This window comes from Ursus maritimus, unplaced genomic scaffold, assembly GCF_017311325.1.
Source record: "Ursus maritimus isolate PB19 unplaced genomic scaffold, ASM1731132v1 scaffold_3, whole genome shotgun sequence".
In the NCBI taxonomy this organism is placed as follows: Eukaryota; Metazoa; Chordata; class Mammalia; order Carnivora; family Ursidae; genus Ursus; species Ursus maritimus.
The window spans coordinates 21,872,997-21,896,872 of NW_024425563.1; the positions used below are offsets into that span (position 1 = coordinate 21,872,997).

The following is a 23,876-nucleotide window of genomic DNA, read 5'->3' on the forward strand; positions in this document are numbered from 1 at the left end:
AGTCAGCATCCCCGAGTCTAATCAACATGGACACTGAGAATACCAAGCTCCTGAGCTGAAAAACTAAGAACTAGACCCAGGACCAGAGTGCAGTCACCAAGGTAACACTGCCCTGGAGGCGCCTTGGCCTGATGGAGAGAAGGCCTTCCTACATGTCATGTGATACAGACAGGGATTAAAATTGACTTTTGACATTAGAAAGAGCTGCATATTCAAAACCATGGCTTGGTTCCATTCAGGTGAAGGCGAAGAACAGGAGATGATCACAAGACTCACACTGAATATTTATTGGCTTATGAGCACACGCCAGATGCCGCACAAATCCTAGGCAGGAGGGTAAGATTTACAGACATGTTTGAAAAAAGGGGAGGGGGGGAAGATAGTATGTGCTGAGAAGGAATGGAACAAGAGAAGCCTGACTGATGAATCCTTGCTCCACCTTGACACTCATGGTCAAGGATGCAAAATAGAGGTTGTCTTTGAAGACCAAAAGAAAAGCCAGGAGAAGGAAACACGAGGTACAGCAAAGCACAAACGGGAATGTGCCAGGGCAGTGAGATTATCCAGGCCAGAGGAATGATTTAGGACCCGTAGGGTGAGGGCAAGATCTCAGAAGTGAGTTCAAAAGGCAAAGTAGAGGTGAGCCCATTAGGACAGATGGGGATAATTTAGCAATCCTGCTATGAGATCACCACTTCATTAAGGGTTCCTGGGTGAGCAGCACCTATAGTGACACAGATCCCCTTCTGGGATCCCAGTTACACTGTGTAACAAGGGAAGAACATGATCAGAACTGTCATACCTAGGAATTTGGGGCCCAGTGATGAGAAGTGATCCACTACTTTGTATTCAGACCCCAAACAAAAACCAAAAAAAAAAAAAAGGAAGATGGGCTGTACTGATAACCCTACAAGATTTATTTTTCAAAGACAAATATGTTCAAAAAGGAGTGAGATAAATTAAAGGAAGTTCTGTGTCACCCTTGAGACTGATCTCAAAGATAGGCATTGTCGCCCACAGCATATCCCTTGGGGCCCCAGCAGAGCAAGGTCACCAGGCTGGCTAGATTGGACAAGGCTAGGGAACCATCTTAGATGTTTTTTGTTCTAAAAATGAGGTAGAGACATGCTACCCAGTACGGAGTGATCCTAAGTGTGGCGTGCCTAACCAATTATGTGAAAGGAAGGGCACACAAAGGGCTTAGTGAAACAGCAGGACCAAAACGCAGCAGGGTGGCAAGAGCACCTCTCTGAGGGGCACCACCAGAATGCATGAACTTCAAGGATGAGGGCTGGGGAGGGGCAGAACTGTGCTCCCTACAAAGCTAGAGGGCTCTGACTCACACATGAAAGAACAAGCTCCCTTTAATCATGGCTTAAGCGAGCACACATACATGGGGAGAAATAACTGGAGACAGAGTGGGGCTCCTCATCTAGTAGAGGTTGTCCCGCACATGCTCCATGATGGTCTTCAGCCCCAACCAGGTCTCCTCTGCAGTGGGGATGATCTGGTTGGCTGGCAGGAGGAAGCCATAGTGCCCGGTATCTCTCAACTCAAACGTGAATGCATACTTGATGCCATTATCATACGCCCAGTCAACGCTGCTCCCGCTAGCTGGATCTGTAAGTCAGAAAAGAATATACCCTTGAACCCCAGTTCCTTTCAGGGTTAGATGGGCAGGCCTCGGGAGTTCTACCGGCCTGTGGCTCCTTAGGGACCTAGCATTCTTTCTGAAGGTCATCAGGCCACCAACACACAACCACTGGCCTGATCAATACGCCTCAGGCTGTCCTACAGGACGAACGTCTTCATTCATCTCAAACCAAGAGACCTTAAATTTTAGTGCCCACCTGGTCACTAACTCACTGTGTAAACTCCTTCTGGTCACTCAAAACCAATCTTCACAGAGTGTGATAGGCAGCCTTCAAGACAGCCCCAGTGACCCTTGTCTCCTGGTCTTCACATCCTTGGATCATCCCCTCCAACACTGAGTGGGGCTGCCCTAACCTAGGTAACTAACAGGAGATTGCAGACGTGACGGCTAGATCACAAATGCTGTGGCTTCTGCCTCGCTCTCTCTTGGATCATTTGCTCTGGGGAAAGCCACGCATCAGGGTGTGTGGACGGTCAGAGAGTGTCCTATAGCCACGTCTGAGTGGTGAAGAATGGAGGCCTCTTGCAGGTACTCAGCACCTGAGTAAGCCACCTGAGAAGCAAACCCCTCCAGCCCAGTCAAGCCCTTCAGTGACTCTAGCCCTGGAAGACACCTTGACCGCAACCTCGGGACAGGCCCTGAGCCACAGCCACCCAGCTAAGCCGTTCTTGAATCCCTACCCCAGGGAAAAAGTAGAAGTAAATAAATGTTTATTATTTTAAGCTGCTAAGTTTTAGGATAACTTTTTACGTAGCAAGAGAAAACTGATACACAGAGACAAAGAAGCATAGCCCTTGGGACTTCCCTTTGCTAAAAGGCTGGGGAAGGGAAAGAGGCCCGTTTTCCTGCTTCTTCCGAGCCAAACCCTTCTAGAGCAGAAACTCACTAGAAGTGCAAAGTGTGGACGACACTGAATAATAAAATCATGATGTCAATAGCAGCTATCACTTATTGAACATCTCCCATGAGCTGGCCATTTATATTGGAAAGTTTACATTTATGACCTCATTAATCTTTAAAAACCCAGTGAGGTGGGTATCACTGTCCTTGTTTTTCAGAGGAGGAAATCCAGGCTCATAATGAGTAATTTATCCAAGGAAATATAGATGGAAAATGGCAGGACTGGAATTGAAACCCAAGGCCATCTGCTGAAAAAAGCCCATGCTTTTCTCAACCTCCTTCCAGTCCATTTAGTATAGCACATGTCTGTTCAACGAAAACACGGGTCCTTTTGTTTTTCCATCATTCTTGAGGGTTGTTTCTCATGATACCACTTGTGATTTTTCTAGAGATGCTGCTTCTATTGTGATGACATGCCCCGTGAGGTTATGAAACAGGTTCTCCTACAGTCTCTGAAATCCTTGTGTGGTTCTCATAGTCCTCCTCTACCCTGAGAACATGCTGAGTAACAGATGATGGCACCAGAAGTTTCCAGAGGTTGTTTAAATGGCAAGCTCAAGTATTTCAGAACACATCTTATATTCTGGAAGGAGGCAATAAGTCCTCTGACGAGCAAAGTGACCAAGTGCATGCACTTCACTTTATTTGGGTCCCTGCTCAAAGTCTATCTACTCTGTTTTTTAAAAAAGGATTTTATTTATTTATTTATTTGAAAGAAAGAGAGATCATGAGGAGGGGTGAAGGACAGAGAGAGAGGGAGAACCAGACTCTCCACTGAGCAGTGGAGCCCGACCCAGGGTTTGATCCCAGGACCAAGATCACGACCTGAGCCGAAGGCAGAGGCTTAAGTGACTGAGCCACCCAGGCGTCCTAGTCTATCTACTCTTTTAACATTAATGGGAACATACTATTAAAAACACCCTGTATTTCAAGCTCCACGTTCAGCGGAGAGTCTGCTTCTCCCTCTGACTCTACCCCTCCCTGCCCCGCTTGTGCTCACTCTCTCTCATGCTCTCTCTCTCTCAAATAAATAAAATCCTTAAAAAAATAATAAGATAAATACAAACTTAAAATTACAATAAATAAAATAAAAACCACATTGTATTTTTTGATTAACATTTAAAGATTATTCCCTATTAGCACATATACACACACCTCATTCATTTAAAGGGGGCACACTGTTCCATTGTGTTCCTGTACCAAATGTGTTTTTATTCAGTACTGTACTGATGGACATTTAGCTGCTCACCAGGCTTCTGTGACTATAAACAATGCCATCATGAACATCCTTCTTACTCACGATCTGTCCACGAGTCAAATGAGCCCAAAGAACTTGTGTATCAGCTCTTAGTAGCGAAGAGAAGGGGACAAGGTTGCTAGAGGCAGGTGGCCTGAAAGCAGTACAGTCTGACCAGGGGAAGGAAACATGAAAACTCTAAAAAAGCAGACACAAGAATTAAAGAAGCAAAATGGGCTTGGGGCTGTCCAGCACAGGGACTGAACATGCAATATGGCACGAAGGCCTTCGGGACGTCACAACTGATGTGCAGAAGGCCACTCTGTCATGAAGAAAGGAGCTTAAATCCCTGGTACATGCTCTGTTTGAAAAGACAAGAAAGTGTGAACTTCATTTGAGAATTATTTTCAGTGAAAATGGTTAGTCTAAGGAAAGGTCTGGCACTTGAAGGGACAAACATCGACTCTTCATGTAGCACAAGCAACAACCCATGGGATCAGAGTGTTATGATACGAACATTGATTACATTTCTGGAAAGCAAGGAGGGTAGACAAAGCCTTTAAAGAATGCAGAAGATGTGCTGTTGAAAGACTTAGGAAATATTTATGTCTCCTGGACAACACTCTGGAGAGCCTTCCTCCTCTTGTTCTGGAGGAATCCGATAAGTATCTCTTGATTTCGGCATAACTTACGCTGGGAAGAATGTGTTTGATGTGGGATGACAAGGCCATCCTTTAACCTGGTGTTTGACCCAAAAGCCAGGACTGTGCTGACCCTCAAAGCTCTTTTGAGAGGGCCTCGTCAAAGGACTCCTACCAAGTCTCTTCATCTCTCTGCAGTCTTCAACTCAGTTCTCACTAATTAAGCAGAGGATGGAGAAACTCTCCTGATGTGCTGCTTCTCTGAGGAGTTCCCATTTAACAACGCTAATAATAATCAACCATGAATAATTAATGGCTGGTTGCCACAATTAGCCACACAAACACCAACATCAGGCTAATTGCTCTATGCAGCGAGGAGGCATATGAAACACAGACAAGAGTGCTGAGGTCAGAGTACAGAGGAGAATCCGGGAGGGGGGATGGAGAAACTTTCCAGGAGAGGAAGACTGAAGGGAACAGCTAACTGAGGGTGAAGCAATTGGATGGGAGAGTTATGGTATGGAAGAGGACAGAAATATCAGCAAGTTTGCAGGGGGTCTGAGGATGGGCCCACTGTGGGAAAATTACTTACAGAGGAGGCACTGGAAGGGAGAAGGGCACTAGCTTTAAAGGTGTCAGAACCATGTTCCTCATGTTCGTATTTTTATTTCCTATTGATAGCTAGACTCTCGGAGAATGATAACATTCTTCAATTTGATCTTTAAGTGTAAAGCTCAGGCTCCCAGCACGAGGGAACTGGAAGGAGCTGTAGGAACAGAGTGAAACACTCAGATGAAACAGTTCAGTGAGAAACCAAAACAAAGGTATTTCCTCAAAATGAGGTTGAAGCTGTAGGTAATGAGCCTCAAGACTGTCGTCAGGTTTGGAGTCTTGGTAGAGTTTGTTCGGGGGTTTCTGGCTTGATACTAACCATTGCAAAGAGGACCCCAGCTCCCAGCACGCTGTGCTCCAACACGTGCTCATTTCTGATGGGAAGGGAGGGGCTCTCCTCCAGCCCCCTATCACCACCTCAGTCTGCCTATCCAAAGGTGGGTTTCCTTTGAAAATGGAATGATAGGCTTGAGGAATTTCTGATAAACTATCTTTCATGGAATAGAAGGGACACAGACTCAAGCACACCAGCAGGACTCAACTCTCCACAGGCACGTGACAGATAGCATGACCATGTTGATGGTACTGATGGAGACGACCGCCCACAGCAGCTATCATCCCACAGGCTTGACGCAAATTCGGTCTATTACTAACAGCAAAAACAGACTACAACGTAGTAAGCCTAACTTGCAGCTCTTCTCCCACTTCATTTCAAGTTTCCTTTCCAAGCATTTTCTAAATAACTGACACAACAAGTACTTACAGACAGTGGTGCAGGTAGGACCCACTTGGTACGTAGTGCCCGACAGGGAAGCCAGAGCTTTGGCCGCACGCCTCGCCACCTGGTCCTAGGAGGGGGAACGAGCGGCGTGAGAAAGAGTGGATCCCACAGCCTTACACCCCTCAGCTTTTCTGCACTGCAATGGTGTGGAAGATTCTCGGCCCTTCCCTCAAGTTTCCCTTCCGGTCTCCTTCTTTTCCATCCAACCAGAGCCAAAGCCTGATACACAGAGATGCAGAGGGCTGCTCACCAACCCAACCTGTAAATGCACCACCATCTTCACCTATCCTGAGGGATGGGAATGTCACGTTCGTGAACATGTGAGAAGGCCAAGTATGTTCCAGAGAAAAACCTCTGAGAGTTGGGTGTTCCCAGAGTGGAGGTGGAGACAGGGCCATCGTTCATGGATGTGCTCATGCGGAGTGCCTGTTTGAGACCAGAATCGAGCCCACCCCTAGGATGAGCCCTGCATCTGCTGGGGGGTTTGTGGGCTAGCTGTGGCCCTGGGGAGGGGGGCGCTCTTGAGCCGACAAGCACAGAGGGAGAAGCCTGCAGTCATCCTACAGATGCCAGCCCTGCTCCAGTCAGGCCACCCTAAGTGCCTGTTCACATCCTAGGGTGAGTCACTCTATGTGACACAGAGCACCCCTAGGCTGTAGCCTGAACCCTACTTAAACTCCACCTTGACCGGAATGAGGAGCACCTTCCCCTTACCCACCACAATGCCACCCACAGTTCTTGGCAAGCGGTAGGCCCATCATGTATTTTGGTCAGAAAAACAATTGAGAGGGAAAGGCAGGGGTCAGGTGTGGTTCTTGAAACTCACAGCAAACACAGAAGTAAGGAGAACTGTCTTCTTCCTGTCCCCGGTAGGTCTGATGGCACATTCCAAAGGACAGGGAGAGAAGACCAAGCCCTGAATGAAATAAGTCCGGCCTCCCGGCCTTTCCCTATAAGCTGCAGAAGGACCACTGTGGCAGCACCCCAGGGTCAAGCAGGCCCAGGGCTAGGTGGAAGGCGGCCCATCACTCACCAGTTCATCGGCATCTGGGGCCGTCTTGACCGTGTACCCATATGGATACATCAGCAGCTGTGAGTAGCTGTGCAAGTCGATGAAGCATTTGAAATTCCCGTGTTCTTGGATGAAATCTACCACCGACTTCACCTCCGCTTCCGAGTTGGCATGGGGTCCGTGGTATATTTCAGAGCAAGGGTTGTCACTGGCTCCCTCTCCTGTGGGGGGAGGCCCAAGCAGAAACATGAACCCATAGGCAAGAACAAAGAAATGGAGGGCACTCAACCTGGAGGAAGGGCAGAAGAGGCTGGCCATGGACAGATCAATGTGAGGAGCCCCCCAGGGGCCTAGTCCGCAACATGTGTGGGTGGCGGGGAGGGTGCCGAAGTGGGAGGGTACTGGATCTGCCACAGCGGAGGAGGAAAAACTGGAAGGACTCCTTTAAATGGATAGAGTTGACCTTGTATTGCATCACTAACAGTTGTCATAAATAATTAATATCATACATGACAATGAGTTGTAATTAATAAGTATTCTAGATAATTAATATGAATACCAATTAATAATGAAAATGACTCCATTTATTCTGGTGTCAACTCATTCTCTTGGTTCAGATCTTAATGGCCAAGTGCTGCCAAAAATAATCTATCGCTGTGGCTAAAGCCTCGCCTCTGACAGGTATTGAGAAACACTGCCTTCTGCACTACCTCACAGCTAGCTCCCGGAGGCCCCTGGCATGTGGGCAACACCTCCAGTTGTGGGAAGATCTGACTTCACTCTGATGCCCTCAGTTCCCACATTTCTATCAGCTCCTTCCCCACAGGCACATTATTCTCCCCGCCATGGTGCGAGTGGCAGGCGAGTGTGCAAGTGCAAGAAGTACTTTGAAGACAGGACATCAGCACAGCTGTGGAAGGGCGAGAGCAAGCACTATCGGGTTCTGGAGCTGCAAGGTGAGGTTCGACCCTAACTCTTGACCACAGGCTCCTGAGACGGCCTCTGAGCTTCGACTGTCTCGTTTCAGATAATAAAACTCACTCACTGGGTCAGATGAATAAATAAGGTAACACACAGGAAAATACCTGGCAGCCAGTGGGCACGGCTGTAGGGATGATTTTTAAATAGCTGGAACTCAGAATGGTCTCCTAATTCTCGTGTCCTTCCCATGACACCAAAGGGCTGCGCATCACACTGACGCATCTAAGGGTCAACTGCTGGAGTTGAAGCCTCACCACGTCACACGATCTGGTCTGTTAGGGTCACGGTGCTAACTGCTCTCTTCCCAGTTTCCACCAGGAGCCCTTCCACCCACCTAGTTGCTCGCCCGGGAGAAGCAGGGATGACTAGGGTGTAAGGCGTGGATCTGTACATCTAAGACTAGAACCATTTTTAAAATGTTAGTGTTCTTTCGGGAGAACAAGAATTGCTGAGTCATTCCCTTTCAAAATTACCCCAAAAAATGTTTTTTTAAAAAAAAGAAAAAAACCCAAGACATAGTGTAAGGGATTGACCCAAGTCTCTCAGTGAAGCAGGAACGAGCCAACCTGGAACCCGGCTCCCTCACTGCCAGCTCGGAGCCCTGAGGAGCAGGCTCCCCAGGGGCAACGAGGTGTGAAAGCCACCTTCCCAGCCTACCTGCAAAACTAGCATTCCAATTCCTATTTGGATCAGCACCAACGCAACGGCTTCCAGGACTGAGGGACCGTGTCTTCCTCCATAGTCGGTTCTGAAAAGGCCACCAAGGAACAAGCATTCAGAGATGGGTCAGGGCACAGGAGAAGCAAGGTGTTCTCTGAGGTCTGTGATGGACACGGGCACCGTGGAGGGGGCAAGCTGCTTGCAGCTCTGCCTGGAGGATCACCGGGACTCCGGTCCCCACGGACTGAGCGGCCTCCTCTCATCTCCCACAGAAAGGAGGCTCAGCCCTTCCAGCTCAGAGAGGACTCCCCAAAATGTCCTGATGAGAACTTTGTAACACAAGAACCAGCCTGGTAGCACCTGACCCACTGAATAATTTTTGGCTTCGGCAGAAGAAGGACAGACAGACATCGTACGATCCCCGGCATGACAGGAAGTGCACAGCAAGTGCTTTATTCTTGCCTAAAAAACGCACCTGAATCCAATCAAACTTCAAGATCTGACTGACTACTAGTGAAGGGGAAATGCGGGGGGTACAGGAACAAATGACACACAACAAAGGAGCCATCAGCCAAATTCAGAATGTGAGACATTCTACAGGACAATTTACTTGGTTTCTCCAACAAAGGAATGACATTTTTAAGAGAGATGCATGTGGCAGGGGTGGGGGTGGGTAACTGCCATAGATTTAAAAAGCCTGAAGCCGAAACCGGGGATGTACTGTACGGTGACTAACATAATATAATAAAATATCATTAAAAAAAAAAAAAAAAAGCCTGAAGCCGGAACAACCAAATACAGGTGCAAACCTTATTTGGGTACTGATTTCAACAAACTGACTCGAAAGACATTTAAAAGATAATTGGGGGAATTAGATGATATTAAAGAAATTCCATTAATTTTTTTTTAAAGTGACAGTGGTGTATTGTTTGGGGTTTTTTTGTTTTGTTTTGTTTTAATTATCATCAACCAGAGATGCGTACTAAAGAAATTTGGGGTAAAATAACCTGATGTCAGGGATTTGCTTTTAAACAAAAGGGAAAAAAAATGTGTGGGAGGGAAAGAAATGAAAAGAAGATTGGTAAAGTGTTGATAATTGTTCAAGATCCGTGCATGATAGGGAGTTCATTAGACTATTCTCTCTAAGAAAAAATATTCCCTGGTGGCTCTCAGCTCAGGGAACGAGTGAAAAATGGGAGCGCAAGGAAGCTCGTAACGTGCATATGTGTGGGAGTTCTCCCCACGTTCCTCCAACTGTTTAGGTGGCACAGCAAGAAATTCAACAGACTCTTCTTAACGTCAAGCCCAGCTCATTCAGTATTACTCACTTGAGTTTGTGTGTACACATATCCATCAGGATTGGCCACCGGCAACAAGAAAATGTCCATTTTCTGCAAGATGGAGGTGATGGCTGGGTCCTTCCCGTAATCAGATACAATCTAAGCAGAGACAAGAAGCTTGTCAGCTATGCCATGGCCAGCTGGGGTGCTCAGTCTAAGCCCGTGTATCTTCCAAAGATACCCCTCTGCAGCCTCCCTGCCACCCTCATAGACACAGCTCTCTGCAAAGCTCTTGGGAGTGCTTCAAAACCTGGGGGAACATGGCTTCATGATGACATCAACTGCAAGGAGTCCGGGGCTGCCTGGTTGATTCATTCCTTCCGGGGGATGGGAACAAGGGAGGGAAGAGCCACACATCACCCTAGTTTTGGGGAATCTGGGCCCCCATGCTAACAGGCAGGGAAAGGAAATCCTGCACACACAGCACTCCTCCTCTCCCTAGTGCTGCCTTAAAGCAGACTCTCCAGGGGGACACGGAGACAGCATGAGGTCCCTGAGGGTCTGGAGGGCTAGGGTGGAGCTGAAGGCAAAGTTCATCTGAGTTTCACCCCTTTCTGCGGGGCTGACTCTCGGTCAGTGTTTCGGGGCCACCTCTGTAGCTCATCAGCTTGCTCTCAGCCATGAATGGACTTTGTCCTTTAGCCACAATGGCTTGACCAAAGGGCGCTGACCTTTTGCTTCTCCAATCCAAAAAGGCCCCCTGGCCTACTGTGTCTGTGCAGAGTGCCTTCCCACCTCGTCCCCCGGGCCCAGCCTCTTGGGACCCTGCAGGGGCACCCTGGGCCCGCCAGAATGCTCAGCTAATACCGGGAGACATGACCTTCCTCGCAGTCCAGATCGCCGTGGCCTGCGAGATCCACTCTCGGGAATGGATGCCTGCGTTCAGCCAAATGGCCGGCTGCCGCCGCCGCCGCCTGCCTTCGGCAGTGCTGAACTGTGAAAGGACAAAGAGGCCAGAAAATGACCCTCCTGCCCATGTCTCCACTCACCTCTCCTCTCCCCAGCTCACCCCTATTCATTTACTCCATTTAAGATAATTCAGAGACCAAATGTTCCTGAGGGCACCATCTATTTATCAGGCTTATCCGCAACCAGGGAGCTTAATTGGTTGGCTGGCGAGGCCCAGCCGCTTGAGCTGCTCCAGGGTTGGAAGCAAATGGGAAGGGGAAACAATTGCTATTGTGAATGATAATGCCAGTGTGATTAGAGATTATATTATGTCTCTTGAAAGACCTCAAATGGTATCCCAACAGAGAGACCCAAGAGTGCATGAACCAGCCCGTTCTAGTTGATGCAGTAAATGAATTCGATTTTAAAAGGAGGAGGAGAGAGGTTCACTATAGCTCTTTGCAAATGGCATTAAATGAATTCTGCCTCCTGCCTTCTAGCACGGGGCCGGGCCGCCCTGGGTCAAAGCGTGGTGCTAATGAAGCCAGAGTCTCCATCAGGTTGGCAAATAATCTAAATTTATGTGGATTATTTTAGAGCGACCAGCTCAGTGGCAAATCACCTCTGGCTGGTAATTCAAGCCACGAGCCTGGGTTCTTCAGGGCTTCTATGAAGCTAAGGATTTGACAAATTCTTAGCACCATCAGTTGTTCCATGGTTCATATCTCCAAATTCCTTTTTATTCATTTGGCCGGATTATTTATGTAATTTATGTCCCTGCCATAAATTCTCTACCTCTTTTGCCAATATAGACGTGAATCTGTTAGAAATATCTAGAAATTAGGCTTTGTGCAGCCAAGGATCATAGACTGGGCTTAAAATTACATCAACCCTAAAATTAGCTTCCTAGATTGCTTTTCCAATAAGTACCCCTAAAAGCAGAATAGAATTTGTAGAACTATCCCAATTTGACTTGCTTTTTAGAGGTAAAAATGAAGGCAAAAGATTGTGGCCCATCTGAGCGCTTTCTGGAATGCTAACCCGCTAATCCTGCCTTTCAGTCAAAACTTGCAATGGGATGGACTCCTTCTAAATTCTAACTCCTTCCACATTAGGCAAAAATAGGGGACTCTTGGTCACACCAAATTTGAATCTCAGTAGATGTCTCCCTGTGTCCCTGAAGTCAAGGAGAACCTAAAAAGCTGCCTTCTTCAGAGTCTGAGGGCTGGGTTCTGGACACAAGGGACCAGGAGCCTGAGTCCAGTCAGGCCTCTTGAGGAGCCTGGGGCCTCACCTTCAGTACATACATGGGCCGGTTTTCAAACGAATGCCCAATCTTCACCCTGCTCGCCAAGTCAGGAACATCTCTGGCAATGCTGTCCATCTCATGGTAAATCTGAAGCATGAAAAAGTGAACTTAGGGGCATTTGAAAATTTTGTTCAGCTCTGGGTAGGTATCTGTGAACTTCATCTTACTGATCCCAATGATTTCTTTATTGATTTATCAATGATTAGATCCAGCCCTTCGATCTCGGGGTTGACAATATTACCGCCATGGAATACTTATGCTTGAAGAACTGCCTAAAGAGTCCTTTTCCACAATGTTCTAGAGAATAACACATTTTTTCTGTCCATAAAATTATAGGCCACTAAACTAGAGAGACTAGTGCAAATACTGCTCTAGCAGTGTGGTCCTTCACGCCACACTAGACTGGATAATCAGCAATTGCCCCATTTAGCCAAGGTTCTTGAAAACGGTCCTTTCCAAACCTTTCCATCACTTTCTCCACCAGTTTATTTTTTAATTAGCGTACACCATATATATATATTTGTTTTATAATGTGCATATATTATCCATATATTATATATATTAAATATATACAACATATTATGTATACCACTGGAATAATGTACCAAATATATTACGTACCTTATAAAACAAACAAACAAAAGAAACAAAAATGGTGGCTTTAACAATAAATATAAAAGTAAGTGGAACGTAAATAGAAGTTGTAATAGTTTCTTACTCCATCCCAGTGAAGCATCTTTGCTTACACCCTGCAGTACAAGCACCCCACTTTGGAGATTCCTCTAACGGCCCTAAGAGAATAGTGAAGAACTGTAAATAATGGCTACAGATGCTTCCTTTCAGTTTCAATTTCTAAAAAAAAAAAAAAACTTGATTTAAATAGAGTTCATCCATCTTTGTTGCTCAAAACTTCTGAGGGGCAAAAGAAGGAAATAAAGAAATTTATATTTAGACCTTAAAAGTGGAAGAGGGAGCTTTACAGAGGAGAAAAATATGCATCAGAAAATGGAGCCTTGGGACCAGATATCTGCCTTAGGCACTGAGGGTTTACAGCAACCCAGGAATAGCGATAAAGAGCCCAGGACCCAGAGTGGAGCAAGGAGCTGGAACTTGAGAGCTGAGAACTGGCCATTCCAGTCATGAAAAGGGCCTGGAAACTCTATCTACTGACCCTAGAAAGTGAAGCAAAAGCTGGATGCCCACCCTGAGCCATGAGAGGCAAGAGAGTCACCCAGGAGAAGTTAAAACACCAAGCTATATCGGGAGGGAGGGGCACAAATTCACACTGCCAACATGAGGTGGAAACTCAGCTGGGAAATTAACAGAAACAACGGCAACCACAACAACACACAGAAAAACTGAAATTGGAAACCCTGACTGAGACAGACATGAGACTCCCACCAGAGACCCAAGCAGGCCTAAGCGGTTAAAGGATGAGAGCTCTTCAAAGCTGTTTTTAGAAAGAACTGTATGTGATCAAGCCAAGAGGGAGACGGTACACCGAGGCATAGCAGAAGGCCTCACGGGGGACAGGGGAAGTGGGGGAAGCTGCCATCAGACGGCAGTGACCCCTAAAGCCAGACAGCAAAAGCAAGTGCAGGAGAAAGTGCGGCGCCCATAGCAGGCAGGGGAGGGGATGGAGTTCCCGGGGTCTTGGGTGACATTTGCAACCACTTAGCTCAGCTAGGGAGTGCGCCACGTTAACAAGGCTCACGTCATGGGTCTGATCCCTGTGTGAGCCCTGAGCTCTGCTTTTGTCCATGGCCCTGGACTGAACTCCTAACTTCATCCAGCTGTTTGGCAGATGTGTGTCACTGGTCACAAAAGGGATCAAGGGGCAGTGCGGTTGGAAGTGTACACACTACACAAAGCTACTGACAATCATGGGAAAGAAGTGAAAACAGTTGGTCAACCTTGGAAATAATCCCTCATCTAGAAGAAAAACAACTCGAAGTCTATGCCTCACGAAAAGCATGCCAGGAACCCCATCTTTGGATATAAAGAACAACGTGTATGCAGGTATGGGAAGGAGAATAACAATTTCGTTTTGAGGTGTTGTTCTGAGCTAGTAGGGTTTCCAGACTAATGTAGAAGACATTGAGGGTCACAGGGAAACTATAGGACATGTGATACAGTCTCACTCTATAGCCCCTCTTGATTCCTCAAGTTCTAATATCATATTAAGTGGTTCTGCTCCAAGTTTTTTATTGGAAGGGTTGGCTTACCTTGAAAGTCAGTCGTCTATATAAAGTGGTTTTTAACTAAACACAGCACCAAAACACATTATAGAACAAATATACATTATAAGTAATCATGATAAATGAGTGGAAATATTTGGTTAACCTTGGAAATAACCACTGTCTACTTGCCTGGAATAAGTAACATTTTAATCCGGGTGAGTAAAATACAGGGATTATGGTGGGGTATAAGAAGGCTGAATTACAAGGACGGAAATGATTGTAATTATTTCATGGTTTTCTTTCAAGGGTTGCCTTAGAAAAGAAGGATGCATGTGGGAGAAAATGTTCAGTTGTGTCTCACTACGCTCTTAGGTGCTGGTGGGAGATAAACAACCCAAGAATTACCAAAAAATGGTAGTGTTCACATTTTAGCCCCTTAGTGAAGACATATTGTGCTAAGGACTAACGTCTCCTCAAAGTAAGGAAGGGGGTTCCGAAACCCAGGATGGCGATGACCTTGATCTTAACCTGCTCTGAGACACTTACAGCTTCCAGGGAATGGTAGGCCCCATAGTTGAAGTTATTACTGCTCCGCTCTTGCCCTTCATTGTGTTGCATTTCTTCATCTTCATTATCTAAGAGGGCCTAAAACAGACACGGCAACGCTGTGAAGTGCCCCACTGGAGATGGAGGTTCATGTTGTTTCTGCCATATTTTGGCATGAGCTGGCCAAGATGGCGGCACCCTTGGCACACAAACATCAAGGTGTAAAAGGGGGTCAGAGTTCTTCCACATATCTATAAAACCTTATTTATTGGCACCAATGTACATCACCCGTTCAAAACCCACTTACTCCCCAAAAGCAACATATGTGCTATCTGGTTATTCTATACTATGAATTCTCTAGACATCAGCCCGCATCTGGTATCCAGTGCCTCTGAAATAGACAGCTTGGGAAACCATTCAGAAACAAAGAAATTCTTATAACCACTCATACTTTGAAGGCTCCTGGCAGATGTCTGTGACATGTGAGGATGATTAATAAGCTCACAGCTGCTCACGCCATCAGGAAACTCTTGGGCCAAATCACCAATTAGTCCATAACCCACCTCGGTGAAGGAGAGAACATGAGCCAGGCACTGTCCTGCTGTTCAGATACAGGTCGTGAGGCTTGGGTGTCTGGCTTGGGTGGTGATGTTCCCTACGCTGAGAACTATTGGTGACATTCCCTCTTTCTCAAAAGATGCTTTTTATGACTGGTCTCCAATACCCCCTCCCACACACACACAGACACACTTTCTTCCCTCTTGACTTCAAATACAACAAGGGAGAGAGGCTTCATATTTGTGGGGCATCTATGACAGACCAAGTACCGTTGGGCATTCCACATACACTTAATACATTTAATTTTCCCAATAAATTGTATGAAGTAGGCACCGCTGTTACCATTTTACTGATGAAGAAACAGAGACTCAAGACGTTAATACCGTGTCAAAAGTCACACAGCTGATAGTTAGCAAAATCAGGATTTGGATCCAGATCCGTCCAGTTCCCTAACCTATGTATGCCCTTTCTACTACATGTTCCCACTAACAAGTCACTGCACTTTACTTCCATGGACCTCAGTGAGTTCATCTATAAAATGCAGAAGGCTAAGACCAGGACTTGCACATGTCTCGGGTCCACTCTGTGTGCTTTGTCCTATGCAAGACCAGTTAGGGACCTTGGCCTACCCACCTGCAGGTCTTCAATTGTCACTGAGTACTCTAAGCCCTGGGACTTCAGGAAGGATTTGACTGGCTGCAGACTGATAGACGGGACCAGGATATCTACAGGACGACTGAAGGTGGAGGGAGATTTCCAGACGTTGAGCTGGAGAACAGAAATAAAACCAGGTTAAAGGACAGTTCAGGTAAAAGGCACAATGAGCTCATTCTTCCAGAACAACTGCCAAAAGCCAGGGTGATCCCTAAGGATCTGGGTTCTGCCCAAGGGCAAACTTTGCCCATTTCACAGCTGTGTCTGGCCTACCCAGAAGGCAATATCTGGCAAAGTCAAAGAAGTGGTAAGTCAATGGCAGATAGAAAGATGGAGCCCACCGTTGAGGCTGCCCAGCTCCAAGGACAGCAGTGCTGTGATCACGGTACTTCTCCCCATCAGCCCTTGCAATCCTGTGAGGGCACGTTAACTAATACAGGACTATACCCAAAAACTCTCCAGGAGTAACAATGCCAGGGTGCAAGAGTCTTCTCTCACAGAAGTCAGAGATACCCAAGAGGACTAAGAAGAACCAGGTACCTTAAGATTGTCTGAATTCACTAGCTGACTTAGTCTGCTGATCTCGTCTCCATTTCTGACGTTAATCCTAAAAACTTGGTCCCTGGAGAAAAAAACAAAAAACAAAAAACAAGATAATGGTGAGCTTTCAGCTGGCAAATAAACCCCAAGCCTATGTCCCAGACATAACTGGGCCGAATGAGAGGAAATGGTCTAGTCTTTGGTTATAATGTATAGCCATTAAAAATAAGACTATGTGGCAAATATGAAAAAGTGCTTATAGTATAACTTGAAGGGAAATATTAAGTGAAAGAGCAGGACACAAAATTGTGTGTATGCCATGATTACAAGTATGGAAAAAGCAGATGCATTGGAAGAAAAACAGACAACGGAAATATAGCAAATGCTGACAGTGCTTATGTCCGGGTCGTGGGATTATGGATGACTGACTTTTTTTCCCCTTGTATCTGTTTTCTGTAATGTGGTCATATTACTTTATAATGAAAAACATATATATTTTGCAGAAAGGAATGTTCCTGAGTTACACGCAAAGCTAACTCAAGACATAAAGAAGCACTTCTTCACTGTCAGGGGCTAGGACTGAAACTCTAGCTGAAGGTCCACGCTGGAAAGAGCTGGAAAAGAGAACAGACCTTCCATCCTTGGAGGGTTAGCTATTTGCTGGGTGGTCTCTCAATCCTGTCCAGCTCCAGAACTCTATACAAATGCGAAGTACAATACGGGCTAGGGTGCTGGGGCTGACTTGGGATTCAATCCTCCCAAGGGGGCCCTGAGAAGGCCCAGAAGTGAGCCGGCCAGTCCCGAGCCCCCCTTTGTTGTTTGTCCTGAACTTGCTTCATCTACACCATTTAGCTTCCGCAGCAGCGGCAGGGGCCGAGGCCCCCGAAGTCCTGTGTGTGGGTGGGAGAAGGCCGAGCCTGAAAAGCTGCCTTTGTGCTCTCAGCCGGCTCAGGGAGCCAGGGGAGCCATTAGGCCGTTGCTAGGTGACAGCCCGAATGAATCCGCACTCGACGCTGTCACATGCGTCATCCCTTTACACGAATGAATGCGGGAAGAGCTGCTGGAGAGGGCTGTGGGCTGAAGGACCTGTTGACAGGGAAAATGGTTCTGTCACAGGGAGCTAAATGTGCAGCCTCACGTGGCAGATCCGCATCTTATCATCAGAAAACCGGCTCAATCCAGATGGGACTCTCAGGGTTTAACTTTGTTCGGGGAGATTCTGGAGAATCTCCAGGGGGTCTAGTCCAGCCCCAAAGAGGCAAGGTCCACCACAGAATTGCTGCCACTAAAGGTGGCAGGTCTGGAGGAAATGCCAGCGCCAAAGGGCTCACTTTCTCCTGGCTCATCCGGTCTCCACAGGGTCCTTGGAGGTGGGCCACTGAGCACAACCCCTGGGAGCTGTTGAGGCCACAGTGGAGAAGCCACCGGCCGGGCAGGTCTCAGTCTGAACCCAACACGCTTGCTAGAGGTCGAACTGAAGCCCCGTGAAGATGGGGAGTCAAACCACCATTTCCCTGACACAGGCAAGCAGCCTCCCAAAAAAGGAACAGGTTTAAAGCAGAAGGGAAATCCTTACTCCTGGCTAAGTACCAAGGCCCATCTGCCGAACTTATGCTCTGTCACAACCCACCCCCAACACTCCAGAAAAAGAGGAGTCTTTAAAATGAGGGTTCTAGAAAGCACCTGTGCACTGCCATCTCTATCGGCAAAATGAGGCATCTGTAAAATACAGCACTGACTAGAGCAATTACAAGGAAGGAGGGGAGGGAGAAGGAACAGGAAAAAAAGAGGAACATAAGAATAAGGGGCTCGCAAGAGTATGAACACCATGTTACACAGGCACGCAGAGCATGCGTTTTACTTTTCCCGGAGTGGTGGCTTCGCCACAGAACTTCCATACTCCTGGGCACAGGTCACGACAGTGGAACATCGTGGATCTAACTGGCCACAGCACATTTCATCATGCCCTATCAGCCAAGTTACAGAGCACAAAGACGCAACTGGAGCACAGAGAGGCAGAGTGGAAGGACTGGTGCAGAGTGGAGCCCTTCCCTATCTGTCTCTCCTCCACCTCTCCCTCCTCCACGCTCTCAGTTCCGGCCTCACTGAAATCCCAAATTCACCACGTCCTTTGCCCTTCCATGCCTTTGCACATGCTGTTCCCTCTGCCCAGATGCCCAGCCCTTTTCCTTATCTGCCTGGCAATCTCACGCCCAGGCTTTAGAACCAACTGTCATCCCCCATGAGGTTCTCCCTAACCCGGAGGCAACGTTAGGGACAGTCTTCAGAGGATGCTAAAAAGTGGGGGGGGGAGGGCGCTGGTGAATCTAACACCATTCTCCTGAGCATAAGTCCATCAAAACCTAGAAGCAGAGATGCCTGGGTGGCTCAGTCCTTAAGCGTCTGCCTTCAGCTCAGGGCATGATCCCAGGGTCCTGGAATGGAGCCCCGCGTCGGGCTCCCTGCTCCACTGGGAGCCTGCTTCTTCCTCTCCCACCCCCCCTGCTTGTGTTCCCTCTCTCGCTGGCTGTCTCTCTCCCTGTCAAATAAATAAATAAATAAATCTTTTAAAAAAGCAAAAAAAACCTAGAAGCAGAGAGAACGTAAGTAGGCGCCTGGTGAAGGGCAGCCATTTTCTTGCCCTAATTGTCCTTGTCTCTATTTGAAAAATGCTCTTTCCCAGTCCTGAGAGTGCAGATAGCTGCACACAACCTATCTCCACTGTCTGGAAATCCATGCAAAGATCTCAAACTCTCTGAAAGTGGAAGATTTGTCTGGGAGAGGGGATATATAGGGATTTGCAAGTTGCTGTGTTTACCCCTACTACTCCACACAGGTGTTCTTAGTGCTCCTGGCGCCCTCCTCTCACTCACCCTCACACTCATCCCACGTTCTGACAGTCAACAGTCCCCCTGGTGCAGAGCTTCTATCCCTCCCTCGTTTCCATGCGGGCAAGCCAAGTGGCCTGTTCTTTGTGCCTTTCTCACCCATATCCCCAACCACCACCACGGAACTCTTAAATGCCTGCCAGCTACCGCTGGTTCTCCTCCAACCGGTTCTGCAACTACATTCCTGTTCTCTGCCTGCCCTGTACCTCTAGGCATCCTGGCCACCGTCCTGTCCTTAAGATGACCAAAGGGCAGGACAGAAGACACCAGCAGAGCAAGACACCGGGAGCAGTAGGGCATTGGGTAGAAGGAACAAAAGCTGAGGGCTGAGGGTGGGGGAGAAAACCCATCATCTTCATCTCCATCAGTACTGTCCCCCCCTTCTAGCCAACCCGTGCTCTGGCCTCCCGTCTCCTGAATGCTCAGAGAGGCCAGCTTCCCCTTGTTAGAAATGTTCACTGAGCTGGGTGTGTGGGACATGTCTGTGAGCCCCTGGAAGGATCCCACCGCCTTTCCTGGGTTCCCTACCATAGGGTGAGAACAGATTTTGGCGTGAGGATGACACCATCAGTTAAAACCATCTGCAATCAGCTCCAGCAGGCAGCCCTTTCATTATAAGCTCCTGGGGTGGGCACTCCAGCACCAGGCCCAGCTGTCTCAACTCAGGTGTCTGCTACATTGTAAGCAAAGTCTGTATCCTGAGAAATAAAGATTTTTCCAGCCATGTGAATAGCTGCAGTGAGAGCCTGACAGCTCCATGCATCAGCCCACACGGCGGCAAGCATAGTTATTACACACCTACTGCTGAGCTGCCTGTGGAAAAATCTCCTTCTCCGGCCACCTGCTATGCCTAACCCCTCTGAGCTATTTGACAGTAGACACCAGGTGTGAAAAGAAGTCATCACCATAAAAATTACTCCATCTCATATAAGTAATTACCTCAATAAACAACCCCCAAGTCCCTTTAGCCAGCTAGCATATTAGAGAGTAAACTAACAGAGATATATCTGCGAGATAAAGGATTCTATCTGGAGATTAACTTGTGTTACAGCAAAGGGTATGCGTTTTGCCTTCAGAGTTCCAGCTCCCCTGCTTACCAGCTAAGTGGCCTTGGGCAGGTTCCTTAACCTTTCTAAGGCTGAGTTTTTTCATGTTTAAATTGAGGAAAATAACACCCCTGCCTGCAGAGTTGTTGCGTGATCCAAAAGATAATGCACATGAAAGCTCTTTGCAAATGGCAAAGCATTATGCAGTAATGAGTTATTAGAATTCAATCTTCTAGCAGGGGACCACGGCATCCTTTCATCTCCCCTACCTCCCAAATGTCTTCTCCGCAAACCGCAAAGCATTCTGCATGGAGCGCGTTGAGCATATATGTACACACACACACACAGTGTACAGGTGTATCCTCACATGTCAATTCTCACCACTGTGGTTAGGCAAGACCTAGCAAATCTCTGTGTCCCAGATGCTGATGAGAAAGCCCCAGGTCTACAAAGCCTCCACCACTAACAGAGAGATGAAACCAAAAAGCCTAAGACCCAGGTTTTCTCCTAAGCATGGTGGAAATTAGAAACAATTCCTGGTAGTTCTTGGTACTTCAGAATATAGAAGTAAGAAAGTGGAAGAGGTGGGGCTCCTGGGTGGCTCAGTCGTTAAGCATCTGCCGTCAGCTCAGGGCGTGACCCCGGGGTCCTGGGATTGAGCCCCACATCGGGCTCCCTGCTCCTCTGGGAACCTGCTTCTCCCTCTCCCACTCCCCCTGCTTGTGTTCCCTCTCTCACTGGCTGTCTGTCAAATTAATAAATAAAATCTTTAAAAAAAAAAAAGTGGAAGAGGCCTGGAACTGACCTTAGAAATAAGAACTGGTGGGGGCGCCTGGGTGGCACAGCGGTTGAGCATCTGCCTTCGGCTCAGGGCGTGATCCCGGCGTTATGGGATCGAGCCCCACATCAGGCTTCTCCACTATGAGCCTGCTTCTTCCTCTCCCACTCCCCCTGCTTGTGTTCCCTCTCTCGCTGGCTGTCTCTATCTCTGCCAAATAAATAAATAAAAAATCTTTAAAAAAAAAAAAAAGAAAGAAAGAAAGAAAGAAGAACTGGGAAGTAAAAGAACTGGCAGGAGATTAGGGAGCCAGGGAGGGACTGTGGAGCCCACCTCGTCCTGATTTCACAGATATGATTGAGCTTGAGAGAGAAGGAACTTGCCCAGGATGACATAGGGCAGAACTGGGACACAAGCTCGTGTCTTCTTTCCCAATGCCAACTCCACTTGAGATATAATCAGCCATTCATTTTCAAATCCATTTGGCTCCCATATCACTGAATTAACCAAGTAATAATAATAAGTCCAAAAGGAACTTACCCAAAAAACTTTTCTCGGCCACAGATGCTGAGCCCAATAAGGGCCCCAAAGAATAGTAACCACTTCATGTCCCAAGGGTGTCAGTCATAGAGTGACTGAGTCAAGCTGTATTTATAAGAAGTCTGAGGCAGACTCATGTCCTCGAAAATGCTAATGTGATTCCCAAGCACCCTGGCAACTGTGACGGTACATCAGGTGGGCCCCTACCGATGCCTCTTCCATTCCTTTTGAGTGATAAAGGCCTCTTGATTTACAAGGTCAGGAACTTGCTCCTCAGGCTGGAAAAGTCTGTGCCAAGGGTGCCATATTGCTCATCGGTTGGTATTTAAATAGTGTTTTTTCAGTAAATAGGGAAGTCCCACAGTGCTGGAAAGAATTTATACTGATAGGAGAGGCCAAATTGTAAATCTGAAATGGAGTTACCTCTAGATTAAAAAAAAAGAAAAGAAAAGAAAAAGAAAAGTGAAGAAGTGAAGACTATCAAAGAAACCCCAAGTCAACTCCAAGACCACACACTTGATAAGCCCTGTCAGAGAATTTCACCAGAGCAGGCCATGATGATGAAAGTTTGTGACCTCTGTTATGAATCTGACACCTAACTCTTATGACTTCACTAAAAAAGTAGAAATACATGAAGTCAATGGGATAGGAAGAAGTGTTAGTCTGAATAAAATAATCAGTTTTCCTTGGGATCTGAGTAAAGGTAAGGCTTAACGGTATTATTAATAATGAGACTTTCTTACACTTGCTAGACTCTGAGTCTGGTATCCTTTCTACCAAATCACATCAGAATAAATGAAAGGCACTCATGATCTCTCCAACTTCTTCAGGGACTCTGAGGCCTTCGAGTCTGTCCTGGGAGCTCCAAATCCTCAAATTCAGAATCCCAAACCCAAAGCCTCCCCCATCCCACTGTCCCCGTGGGCTACATCATTCTTTCTGCTCTTGCTCAAGGGGGGTGGATACAACCAAAGGTCATTTTGGAGGTGTTAAAGAAAAATTATTCTGACACTTGTTAAAACTGTAAGGAAGACTTTTTTCAAGATTATTACAATAGCGCTCACACAACAGAAGAGAGTAATTGTGTTCAACTCCAAGTACAGTAAACTGAGGCAGAGTGAGGAGGGTCAGTAGATGGAGTATTGCTAAGAGGAGACATCAAGGGTATGGGGCTCCTTGTTTAACTGGACTCTCCAAAGGCAGACCAAGGACTTAGTCATCAAAGGTGGAGGATGAGGAATTCAATCAGATAGCAAGGACTGGGGGGGTGACTTAGCAGGATTCTTTGCTAAGACTGACTTAGGGCCCAAGGACAAGGACTAGTGAAAAAGAGGGCTCAGAGAAGCCCAAGTAAGTTTGGGTCAAGGAACATCTTTGTCAGGAATTATGGAGCTCGGGGCTTTATCAGGACTCTTTCGTCCTTCCAGCACTGAAAGTGAACTCCTATGCCCACCCTGGTCCATAACATAGGTTGGACTCCAAGATAAATTTCAGCTTTGAAATTAATAACAAGGGAAGCTGAGAGCTAAATCTGCAAGAAATGTGAACTAAGGAATCAAATACCCAGAATTCTAGGCAAGCTGACATTCACTTCCCACATTCTGCTCCCAAAGAAAGCCATCAACATGTAGAAAATCTCAATCCCTAGTGGAAATGAATGTCTAAAAAGAAATTATATGGAATCTGAGACCCAGTTTTGATGGGGTGACCAAGAGGCATGAGTGTCATTGGTTTGGGTCCCCATTTGTTTTTATAATGCAGCATCTAGAGATGGGAAAAAGCCAAAGGCAATAATGGGGCCAGAGGATACTTCAGTACCTAGGATAATGTGTGGCACAATGTAGTTGTTTAATTAGTAGTTATTGAATAAAGAAACTCAAAAGTCCCTTGCTAGCTCCAAAATGTTACTCTATTAAGGTGAAGGGGTTAACACATGCCACAACATGGATGAACCTTGAGGACAGCATGCTTAGTAAAATAAGCCAGTCACAAAAGGACAAATACTATATGATTCCGTTTATATGAGGTACCTGGAATAGGCAAATTCACAGAGACTGAAAGTAGAATGGAGGATCCCAGGGGCTGGGGGAAGAGAGAATGGGGAGTTATTGCTGAATGGGTACAGAGCTTC

At 46.9% G+C, this 23,876-nt stretch overlaps 1 protein-coding gene across 1 annotated transcript; it reads right to left on the bottom strand.

Moving 5' to 3' along the window:
- Nucleotides 1-272: 272 nt before the first annotated feature.
- CPA4 (carboxypeptidase A4) lies at nucleotides 273-23,025 on the bottom strand. The gene is made up of 11 exons (XM_008705881.1): nucleotides 21,746-23,025; nucleotides 16,494-16,575; nucleotides 15,933-16,067; nucleotides 14,742-14,840; nucleotides 12,001-12,102; nucleotides 10,639-10,752; nucleotides 9,807-9,917; nucleotides 8,476-8,566; nucleotides 6,859-7,058; nucleotides 5,808-5,892; nucleotides 273-1,620 (listed from the first exon to the last, which is right to left on the bottom strand). The coding sequence occupies exons 1-11, from the start codon at nucleotides 21,811-21,813 to the stop codon at nucleotides 1,433-1,435; spliced, it is 1,275 nt and encodes a 424-aa protein (XP_008704103.1). The 5' UTR covers nucleotides 21,814-23,025; the 3' UTR covers nucleotides 273-1,432.
- Nucleotides 23,026-23,876: the final 851 nt, after the last annotated feature.

Bases quoted from the DNA above. Each gene is read 5' to 3' on its own strand.
- CPA4 (XM_008705881.1), bottom strand. From the start codon at position 21,813: ATGAAGTGGTTACTATTCTTTGGGGCCCTTATTGGGCTCAGCATCTGT. The intron at 16,068-16,493 runs GTACCTGGTTCT...TCTGTTCTCCAG, and splicing joins TGAATTCAGACAATCTTAAG to CTCAACGTCTGGAAATCTCC. The intron at 1,621-5,807 runs GTAAGTACTTGT...TCTGACTTACAG, and splicing joins TCCTACCTGCACCACTGTCT to ATCCAGCTAGCGGGAGCAGC.